Source organism: Pelodiscus sinensis, chromosome 21 (genome assembly GCF_052426305.1).
Source record: "Pelodiscus sinensis isolate ZL-2025 chromosome 21, ASM5242630v1, whole genome shotgun sequence".
In the NCBI taxonomy this organism is placed as follows: domain Eukaryota; kingdom Metazoa; phylum Chordata; order Testudines; family Trionychidae; genus Pelodiscus; species Pelodiscus sinensis.
The window spans coordinates 26803184-26813997 of NC_143072.1; the positions used below are offsets into that span (position 1 = coordinate 26803184).

At 53.8% G+C, this 10814-nt stretch overlaps 1 protein-coding gene and 1 non-coding gene across 2 annotated transcripts; both read right to left on the reverse strand.

The window, feature by feature from the left end:
• Positions 1 to 3089: 3089 nt before the first annotated feature.
• RPL23A (ribosomal protein L23a) lies at positions 3090 to 7504 on the reverse strand. Its single transcript, XM_075904513.2, has 5 exons — positions 7349 to 7504; positions 5988 to 6168; positions 4522 to 4698; positions 4058 to 4127; positions 3090 to 3154 (listed from the first exon to the last, which is right to left on the reverse strand). The coding sequence occupies exons 1-5, from the start codon at positions 7371 to 7373 to the stop codon at positions 3140 to 3142; spliced, it is 468 nt and encodes a 155-aa protein (XP_075760628.1). The 5' UTR covers positions 7374 to 7504; the 3' UTR covers positions 3090 to 3139.
• LOC112545110 (small nucleolar RNA SNORD42) lies at positions 4195 to 4259 on the reverse strand. Its single transcript, XR_003088531.1, has one exon. It is a non-coding gene; the product is annotated as a small nucleolar RNA SNORD42 (small nucleolar RNA).
• Positions 7505 to 10814: the final 3310 nt, after the last annotated feature.

A 10814-nucleotide genomic window follows, 5' to 3' on the forward strand; every position in this document is an offset into this window, starting at 1 on the left:
GTCCGCACAGCAGGTTTTTAAGCTCTCCAGGCTCAGCCAGGCCTCTTGCTACAGCAGAAGGCACTTTGCGTAGAAGCTGCATCCTGCCCTGGACACGCCAGAGCCCTGCCGCCCCCACGGGGATGCACCATTTCTGGGGGTAGGGGTGCTGCTGCTGCACCCCTGGTTGGAAGCAGGACTAACCCCACATGCAGGGCTCCCCGCAGCACCTGTTTCTGTGTAACTCACACTGCCCAGCCACCCTCCTGGGGGACCACGAAAGGCCAGGTCCATGGTCCGAGCCCAGCCAGAGGCGCATTGGGGTGCATTGCCCTGGAAATCCCACACGCCGCCTCCCTGGGACCCGCCTGTCGGCCTGGGCCTGGCTGAGCGGGCAGTTTCACAACACAAGCAGCACCTTGCGCAAGAGCCCTTCGCGCACTTCTCGCCACGCAGCACCTCCCGTGCGGCCCGCACCCCCTCGCTGCAGTGCAGGAGGCTCCGGGGAAACGCGGAGCAGAGCCAGCCCTCACCGGGAGCGAGCAGCACGGAGGGGCAGGGATTATGATGCACATTAGCTGGGTCAGGCCTGTCTGTCCTTTTCTCCCAGATCTTATCTTTGTACCTGAGCTGTTCACAACTGCCGTGTTTGTTCCACAAGCACCTTTCAGAGGCAGCTGGCTCTGCAGCCCCTTCCTGCCTACCCAGCTCCCCGCTCTCTTACCTAGTCTTCAAATGCTTTGGAAGGCTGGTTCCAACTAGAGTGGATGGCAAGCCCCCATTTCCAGCTAGCAGCAGGGATGTTAACTGGCACCAGTTAAGTGGCTACCCGTAAGCATCACCCATAGGCTGTGTCTGCACGTGATCTTGCACCAAAACGTGCTGCCTGTCTACACTGGCCACGAGTCCTTGTGCAAGAACATTCCAATGCGTGAAATCAGGGCTCCTTGCACAAGAACTCTGCTGCTCCCGCTCAGGAATAAGCCCCCTTGCTCTTGCACAAGAAAGGCCGCTGGTTAAAGTGGCCATTGGCGCTTTCTTGCGCAGGAGAGCGTCCACACTGGCACGGAGGCTCTTGCGCAAAGGCACACGCCAGTGGGGATGCACTTCTGGAAGAGGTTTTGCACAAGATCATGCCAGTGTAGACGTAGCCATAGTGAGTCATCCAGCCTGATGGGCCCCCCCACAAGCTCTGCAGGACAGGAGCTGGGGCAGCAGCCCCCAAGACAAGTGGGGGAGGAGGTGGGGCTGGAGTGGCCTTCGCTCAGTGCCATGCCATGCCATGCCGCACTGCTAGCGCAGGCAGCACGCCGGGGGAGGCGAGCTCCGGGCAGCAGCAGGGTCACACAAGGCATTTGTTTTACTCCTAAGGGCTGGCAGTGGAAGGGAGGCTGCTGTACCTGAGCAGCTGGGAAGAACCAGCCCAGGCGGAAGGCAAAGGCCTCAGATCCATGTCTCCCTGGGTTCAGCCCTCTGCCAGCGCTTCCCACTGCTCTGGGCCCCAAGCACCCAGCTCCAGGTGGGGCTCAGCAACCTGGTGCAATGCTCACGCGCTATTGCAGGGGTGGGCAAATGGCTCCCTCCCTGCTCACCCCCAGCTGGGGGGGCTGTGTGCACGTCTGTGGGAGGCAGGGGGAGACTGAGCTGACCCCACCCCCACAGCTGCTATTGGCTGGTTTCCACCACTGGGAGCTGCCTGTTGGCAGGACAGGCAGCCTGTCAAGTTCCCCTCCCTTGGGCCCCCCAGCATTCACAGCACAAGGCCCCAGCAGCCCATGCCCAAGACAGTAAAAGCCTGGCTGAGGGCCCTGCTGCCCTGGCAAGAACCTGCCTCCGGCACCCCAGACCCTCCCTCCCCCAGTCCTGACCCCTCTGCACCCTCTCCCAGACCCAATTCCTTGCCCCAGGTCACAACCCCCTCCTACATCTCTCCATCAGGTCAGAATCCTCTCCTGCGCCCATACCCCTTCCGGACCCTTCCCCCCACTCCTTCCACCTGCCACCCCAGACCCACATCTCCTCCAAGGGCCGGTCTCTTCCATAGTAACCACTTACCAAATGCGTGGAGGGATCCCGTGAGGCAGGGGACTGGACTCGATGGCTCCTTGAGGTCCCTTCCATTTCCAGTGTTCCACGATTCTACATAATTGCCCACCCTGTACTGTAAGTGATGGCCAATGAGCAGCTGAGAAGACAGGAAATGGAGGGCAGTTCCAGTTGTGTAGAAATCCCTTAAGATAGCCATCTCTCCCTGTGAGATCCTGAAAGGGCTTCTCTGCCCCATTTTTGTGAGTCTCTGTCCTTCAGCCTGTGTCAGCCTGTTACCCTCGGTTCCGGTTTGCAGGCAAAGCAGCAACACCGAGTGGTAGCAATTCCTTCTTATGGACTGATTGCACGAACTGGATTCCCCTATGGCTCCCATCCCTAAAGTACACGAGCAGCTGGGATCCCCCAAGAACGTCCTTTAGTTGACTTTATTGTTCCCGATACATGTGCATGTGGCCGACCAGAAGCCAGTTTGGCTAAACCAGAAGGCGCTCGAGATCAATCAGATGAACAGAGCTTATGTAAAGGTCTCATCTGAAATGAAACAACCACACGATGGCAGCAGCAAGCAAACCCTGAAGCAATTTGCAAAGGGATGAAGTCATGATACACTGAGAACCTTCCATTGTCTAAAAAGCTCTGCACAGGGTCTGACTGAGCCATGGGGTAAAGCGGGGAGAGCTGCGGAAGCTGCTGTGTAATTAACGCAGCATTCGTGGTGTTACAAACGCAGCCAGGGTAAGACCGGAGCAGCGCATTGCACACAGCAAGCCGGTTTCCTGCAATGAGAGTAATGAGCTGACATGGCTAGCTCAGTGCAGACGTCTCTTCCTGTGCTCTGGTAACACCCACGTCCTGCAGACTAGCTCCTGAGAAGTCTGCCATGCTGCACCTAAGGGCAGGTGTTTGGGACAGGGCTTCACTCTCACCTGTGGAATGGCATCAAACGGCTCTATCACCCGCCCCCCCATAGTACATAAGGAAGCTTCAAGCCACTGAAACTGCGCAGAGCGCCCCCAAAGCCTCCCAGGCCATCACTGAGTTACGACACACGAGCCCACAAGTGGTTTTACAAAATTTATTCTCTCATCTGCCCAGCTCTTGGTGGATGCGTTTAGATGATTCCAATCTGAAAGGAAACAAAAGGAACGTTACAGCCTGTACCCTAACCACAGGGAGACGGAGACTCTAGGAGGTAGAACTGCGGCAAGGATACATCTCCCCCAAGAAAACGCTAACCCTATGCAAACATCCCTTCCACCCCACAGGCCTTCCTGCCTGCCTCAGCTCAAAGCAAGTGCAATCTTGCCCACAACAGAGTAGAGGAACATTTACGGAGAATATCCTGGCACAAGATGATGCCTAAGAGCCCTTCTAAAATGCCTCTTACAACCATCCTATGATGAACTTTTGTGGTAGGCTGGTGAGGCTGCTGTAGAACTAATTGCCCCCTCCCCACCACCACCCAGTAAAGCAAAACAATTCCCACCCTGTCCCAGCAAGTGTCTGGAGTATCTGTGGAACTCGTGTGGCAAATGCTAACAGCTGGCAAGTCGCTTGGATAGCGTAGGTTGTGCCAGAGAAGCTTTTAGAAGAGCTCCAAGAGATTTATTCCCCCATTCAGAGACTGTAAGCAAGATTTATAGAGCTTGTCTCATCCCAAAGTACTTCCCACGCCATCTGCGTATGATCACTGCTCCTAAGCTGCAATACAGGCCCTCTCCTTGGAGGGAAAAGGGGAACTGAGTCTGCCAGCAACGCTATGCAGCATTATGGAGAGAGTAAGGGAGAACTGGCTCTGCCGGCTGAAAATGCTGGGTACAGTTTTGCCTGCTCTCAGGCAGAGCTCATGAATTTGCTCAGGGCCATTTGTTCCTCACTGCTGATCAGTATCCCAGTGTCCACATTTCCAGTGGAAGCCAAAGTACCGCCCCAAAAGAAGAGCCCTGACCTCAGCTCGATGTCAAAACAGACCCTGACTGAGGCAGAGTCGAGGGGGCAGATGGGGAGTGAGAAGAGTCAAGAGCCTCACCTTGTTGGCTACATCCAGTGCATCGTAGTCTGGTGCAAGTCGCACATAAGCCTTCTTCTCACCATCCGGCCTACAATGAAGCATGAGGCATTAGTACCCACGAGCCCTCTTTCTTTTCCAGTTGCACGGGCCGTGCTGTGCATCAGTGGTTCCTTTGATAACATCACTGTACTCAGGTGAAGCTGTTTTCCATCATTTGCACAAAGAAATCCCCTTTCCTGCTCCAATCAACTGGCTGGTACTTCAACATTGCTGGACATTCCTCTCAGCCAGTGATACTGAACCTCTCAGCCAGTGACAGGTCTTCCAGTTACATCTATCTGCTAGACTAGAGTTTCGTTCAAGCCAGGTACTTTCTCTCAAGCTTTTTAATCAATTATCTGCTTAGCCATCGCGCAAAGCACTTTGAAACATCTTACACGTACAAGTGCTCCATCTCCTTCCCACTTACCCACGTCACTTACCGGATCAACGTATTGACCTTGGCCACATCAATATCATACAGTTTCTTGACAGCCTGTTTGATCTGGTGTTTGTTGGCCTTAACATCAACAATGAAGACCAGGGTGTTGTTATCCTCGATCTTCTTCATGGCTGACTCCGTGGTCAGAGGGAACTTGATAATAGCATAGTGATCAAGTCTGTGGAGGGGGGAAAGCATTTGAGTTGCATAACTGGCAGCAACAGAGAAAGCCTCTTCACGCGAATAGTCACTTTTGCTCTAGGAAACATCAGGTTACATCAGTCGCTAGCAAGATTGTAATCACAAGTAGGGATGTAAAATCCTGTTTAATTGGTTAACCGGATAAACCAGAACCAGTAAGCTTCACCTGTTAAGGGTGAAGCTTACAGGTTAACCATTCACACCCTTAATCATAAGCTCTCAGGCTGTTTAGTCGCATGGAATCATCATGTGCCTTATAACATTAAGCTTAAGTTGTTAAGAAAGCTGCCAGGACATTGTTAGTTTAGTTTCCAAAACAGCTTTTCCAGTCACTGAGGCCAGATCGACACTAGACTCCTGTTTGCAATGTTACTTCAAGGTGTGATTTTCTGCAGCGTCTTTGTACCAGCAAAGCCCGAGTGTAGATGCAGTTGTAAGGTTGAACTCTGGTCCGGAACCCTCAGGATGTGACCGGTGCTGAGCCAGGGAATTTGCCAACCCAGGAGGTCAGTATTGTCCAGCAGCATTACTAACACTCCCACTGCTCACTGGGCTCTGAAGACATTTAGGGGAAAACTGGAGCTAAACAGCACAGAACCCTGAGCCAGGAACTGGGGGCTGTAAACAAACTTTATGGGACTGCAGGAAACTTGGCCACACCCCTGATAAACAGACATCCGGCTCCCTAAAATCCTGCTGGACCAGAGAGTGCCAGCCTCGAGAAGTTCAACCTGTACCATTAAAAAACAACTTGTTTCATGCACTCTTTTGGTATCTGCAATAGGAGGGTTTGCTGGTTCTGCAACACATCAAGCTCTTCTAACAGAGACTTGACCTAAAACTACTAGCTTGTATTTTAGCTATGATTCTCCAATATAAATTTACATTTAACAAGTGAAGTATCTTCAAAAAGAAGAATGTGACAAGATGACTAACACCAAGCTGGTTTTAGCTCAAGGACCATCACGCTGACGGAGATGGGGGAAGGTGGCTGCTTGGACTGGATAGATACAGGTGGCCCCTGACTTGTGACCGTTTGCATTCTGACCCCCCCCCACACTTACAACCATTTTTGTAAGCGTGGAAGGGGCCAAAAACCCCCGACTTACATCCTCAGCCCGCATTCAGCGCCTATTGTAAATGAGGGTTCAAGTGACGATGCCCCCGACTTGCGACGTTTCCCCAGGAACCAATCGTGTTGCAAGTCGGGGGCCTCCTGTACTAAGCAGATTTTAAATGAAATGCCCCCCCCCCCCCCAGACTTACTTGTTCCTCCGAGGAGCACTCTTCCTGGGATATTTGGGCTGTCTCCGTAATCGTAACGTTTTGGGCCTCCTGAAGGTGGGAGATGTCCTGATTTTCTTCTTCTTGTGACTGTGGACTCCTTTCAATACGGCCTTTTTAGCCTTCAGAGCCTTGGATTTTGCCTCAGTCTTAGCAGGGACAGCTACACAGAAATGACTGGTTACTGGAGGTTGCTAGCAGTAGCCGTGGACCGTGACAAGGCTCTAGACACAAAGCACTAATCCCTATTAGCAGCCTCTGGGCTGTGTCACCAGACCTGGCCAATTACGGTCAACTTTGGGTCTTGCCCTTGTCTCTGGGCAATACCTGCGGCGGACCCGCTCACAGATCGGGGAGCGAAAAGGAAACTCGGCTCACCCCCGACAGACCAGAGGAAACTCAGGGTCAGGTTGGCGAGGCAGCTGGAGGCTTCCCAGGGCTTCAAGGCGGGTGGAGCCCCACTAGGGGAATGACCAGCCCCCCCTTTCACCAGGGGCCTCGCTCGCCCCCCGCCTTGCTCACAGCCCCCCCAGCGCTCCGGACCCACCTCTTGTGTCCCCGCATCCCCCCTGCGCCCCTCGAGCCCCCCCGTCCCCCCAAGAACCTCCCTGCTCCCCCCGCTGCCCTCCCGCGCCCCTCGAGCCCCCCACCCCTCCATCTCCCCCCGTGCCCTCCCGTCCCTTCCTGCGCCCCCCCACGAACCCCCCTGCGCCCCTCGAGCCCCCCCCACCCCTCCATCTCCCCCTGTGCCCCCCGTCCTTCCTGCGCCCCCCCACGAACCCCCCTGCGCCCCTCGAGCCCCCCCCACCCCTCCATCTCCCCCGTGCCCTCCCGTCCCTTCCTGCGCCCCCCCACGAACCCCCCTGCGCCCCTCGAGCCCCCCCGCCCCTCCCGTCCCCCCCCCCCCCTGCGCCCCCCCGCCCCCTCCTGCGCCCCCCGCCCCCCCCCCCCCCTGCTCCCCTCGAGCCCCCCCGCTCCCTCCCCCCACGTCCCCCCCGCCCCCTCCCCTCGAGCCCCCCCCCCCCCTGCGCCCCCCCCCCCCCTCCCGTCCCCCCCGCCCCCCTGCGCCCCCCTCCCCCCCGCTCCCTCCCATTCCCCCACGAACCCCCCCGCCCCTCGCCCCCCCGCCCCTCCCGAGCCCCCCCCCCCCCGCTCCCCCCCTGCCCCCCCGCTCCCCCACCCCCACGAACCCCCCTCCCCCCCCCCCCCCCGCCCCCTGCTCCCCCCGCCCCCCGCCTCCCCCGCTCCCCTCGTGTCACCCCCGCCCGCCTGCTTCGTGCCCCCCACGGTCCCCCCCTGCTCCCGCGTGCGCCCCCGGCCCGGCTCCCCCCCCTCACACTCACCCTCCTTCTTGGCCTTCGGCGCCATCTTGGGAAAAGGGAAGCAAAAGAGGCCTGCCGGGCCGCCTCACGCGGGCTTATAGGGCCAAATCTCGCGACAGGCTGCGCAGACAACGCGAGATAACGCACGGCATGCCGGGACGGCGAATGCGCAGGAAAGTGCCTGCGAGAGGTGCATCTTGGGAGTTGTAGTTTGTTACTACCACAGATGAGCCAATCGTCACCGTTCTTGTCTGTCTGTCACGCGAGTTCCAACTTGCCCCTCCTGCGCACGCGCCGGCCGCCCCCGCCCGCTCCTGCAGGCATGTGCAGGCGTGCTGACTCCCCCGACGGGACAGGCCACCCCCCGTCCCGGCCCCAGCCAGCAGCCCAAAACCGGGGGGGAGGGGGGCAGCATCCCCAGAGTGTGTGTGTGGGGGGGGAGCCAGCAATCCCAGGCTCTGTCTGCCCTGCGGGGCTACTACACTGGCATGATTTTCCGTGAAAAGTTTTCTGTTAAAAGCATTTTCGGAAAAGCACGCCTAGATTGGCAGGACGCTTCTCTACAAAAGCACGTTCTGCGGAAAAGCGTCAGTGCCAATCTAGACGCGGTTTTCCGCCAAACGGGCCCGATCGCCATTTTCGCAATCGAGGCTTTTTTGCAGAAAACAAATCTCTGCTGTCTACATTGGCCCTTTTGTGCAAATGATTTTTAGAAAGATTGTCTTTTTAAAAAGCTTTTTTTTAAATTAATTCATAGTTTGAAATTTTTGATCCTATTAAACACCTTCCATCCAGGAGTCCCCAAACATGGCACAAATGAATGGTACATGGGACAATGACATTTCTAATCACATACTGAAATTCTATACATTGAATAGCAAGAAGTGTTAATACAAATGTTTTAAAAGTGTCACAAGACCAGAGGCAGATGACCGTTTTGCAGGGCCCTGGGCAGCATAATTCTGCGGGGCCCCGCCTTTGCCACGGCGCATGCTCAGTGACACCATGCGTATGCGCAGTGGCGCCACGGTGCATGTGCGGGGCTTTCTGAAGCGCAGGGCCCGGGGCAGCCGCCCCGTTCGCCCTGCCCTCTATCCACCCCTGCACAAGACAGAAGTGGACATAGCTTCAGAGGAAAGGAACAGAACACGGCTATTTATTCGGTGATCCTTCCCCTATCATTCACCCCCTATTGTTCTAGCAGGCAAAACATTTAGGAATGTAATAGTGTAGTCGATTAACTGATAAGCAAAAGCTTATTGATTAATGCTATACACTACACATATCCCCCCTCTCCAATCAATTTTTTAGCAGGCTGGACAGCAGCCCAACTCAGTCCTGGCTTGCACTGGGTCTGGGACCTACCCTTGCTGTGGCTCTGCATTTAAAGTGTATTAGGAGCTGGGCAGGCAGGCAGCCCCGCTCAGTTCCAGCTCACACCGGATACGGGAACTTAGATCTGTTTTTTAAACTGGCTCCCCTTGTGGACCAGCTCCTGCATGGCACCCCGTGCTGCTGCCTCAGATACAGAGGCAGCAGTGTGGATTGGCAGGGGGCACCACGGGAGTGGGGCTGGAGCTGCCGGCCCCACCCCCGGGTACTACAGAATAGTCAAGTAACGGAGAAGAATTCACGAGAGTAATCAACTATTCAAGTAACCGATACGTAACATTCCTGAAAAGGTTAGGGACACTCAGAGCATGGGTTTATTGCATCCTTGACTGTCTTGGACCATCCTCCATGAAGGTATCTAATTCTTTTTCCAACCTAGTTATGCGTTTGGTCTTCACATCCTCTGGTAACAGGTTTAGCAGGCTGACTGTGCATCATGTGAAGAACGACTACCTTTTGTTTGTGCTAACCCTAAGGCCTATTAATTTCATGGTGTGACCCCTGGTTTCTGTGTTATCTTTATAGAGCCTCTACCACAGGAGCTGAAAGCCACCTGGCGCTCAGCTCAGGCTGCCGAGCAGACTTCACTCTCCCTTGTCAGTAGCCTCAGTGCCTCTGGGTTACATGTTTAAGGGGGAAATAACATTTCCCTACTCATGTTCTCCACGTCCTTTATGATTTTCTAGATCTCTACTATATCTCCCCTCGGTCGTCTTTTTTCCAAGCTGAATATTAATTCCCATTTTTTAAAATTGCTCCTGGTATGGAAGCTGTTCCATATCCTAATCATTTTTATGCCTTTCCCTGTAATTTTTCCAGCTCTACAGAATCTTTGTTTTTTTCAGAAGGAGCGCTCAGAAATGAAGCCAATGTTCGTGGGGTGGAGAGCCCGTGGATTTGCACCGCAGCACTGTGCTATCTTCTGTCTTCTCATGGATCCCTCTCTAGGCTGTTCACTCGTTGGACTACGGGTGCACATTGAGCAGATGGGTCTTTGGAGAACTACGCACAATCACTCCAAGAAAGGGCTGTAGAAGTAATCAGTAACAGCTAACGTAGCCCCCATTGTTTTCTATGAACAGTTGCTATTATCTTTTCCAATGTCTTTATTTTACACTTATCAACAATGAATTTCACCTGTTGTTGCCCAGTCACACAGTTTTGTGACACTGCATCAGTAACTCTTTGCAGTCAGCTTTGGACTTAACGATCTTGAGCACTTTTGCATTCTGCACCTCTCTGTTCACCCCCTTTTCTGGACCTACTGTGACTATGTTGAATGGCACTGGTTCCATGTAAGACCCTTTGGGAATCCCCTATTGACTTATCTTCACTGGGAAAACTGATGGTTTATTCCTACCCTTTGCTTCTCATTTTTAACCAGCGACAGAGATGTAGCCGTGTTAGTCTGGTCTAGCTGAAACAAAAGACAGGACTATGCAGCACTTGAAAGACTAACAAGATGGTTTATTAGGTGAGGAGCTTTCGTGGGCCAGACCCACTTCCTCAGATCAATATGTGGAAGAAAATTGGCACAACCATATATACCAAAGTGATACAATCAAAAAAATGAACACACATAAAATTGACGAATCAGATTTCAGTGTCAAACGTAAGCATGAATGACAGTTCTGAGGCTTCTCTTTGAAAGTCTGGAGTTAAAATCTCTTTGAAGCAATATGCATGTTTTAAGGTCATTGAGGGAATGGCCAGTCTGGTTAAAATGGCAAGCAACAGTTTTCTCTCTGGGAGAGAGCCTGATGTCTGTTTTATGCTCATTGATTCTTTGGTGAAGTGTCTGAGAAGTTTGTCCAATGTACATAGCAGACAGACACTTTAGGCACATGATGGCATAAATATTATATTTCTGGATGAACAGGAATATGTGCTCTTGATCTTGTAACTGGCATGGTTAGGTCCAGCCTAACCATGTTGACACTTTACGTATGGGTCTTAACAAAGATGCTAATTATCTCACCCATTACAAAGATCGCTTCCCCAGTTATCACCCCTAATGTCAATACCTCACAGACACTCACCTTCCCTCCTCTGTTCTTAAACCTGATTCGTCAATTTTATGTGTGTTCACTTTTTT

What these genes read in the sequence shown, in the direction of transcription:
- RPL23A (XM_075904513.2), bottom strand. Translation starts at nt 7,373, where the DNA reads ATGGCGCCGAAGGCCAAGAAGGAGG. An exon ending in AGTGCTCCTCGGAGGAACAA is followed by an intron (nt 4,699 to 5,987) that starts GTAAGTCTGGGG and finishes CCCCCTCCACAG; the next exon opens with ACTTGATCACTATGCTATTA. An exon ending in AAGGTCAATACGTTGATCCG is followed by an intron (nt 4,128 to 4,521) that starts GTAAGTGACGTG and finishes GCTTCATTGTAG; the next exon opens with GCCGGATGGTGAGAAGAAGG.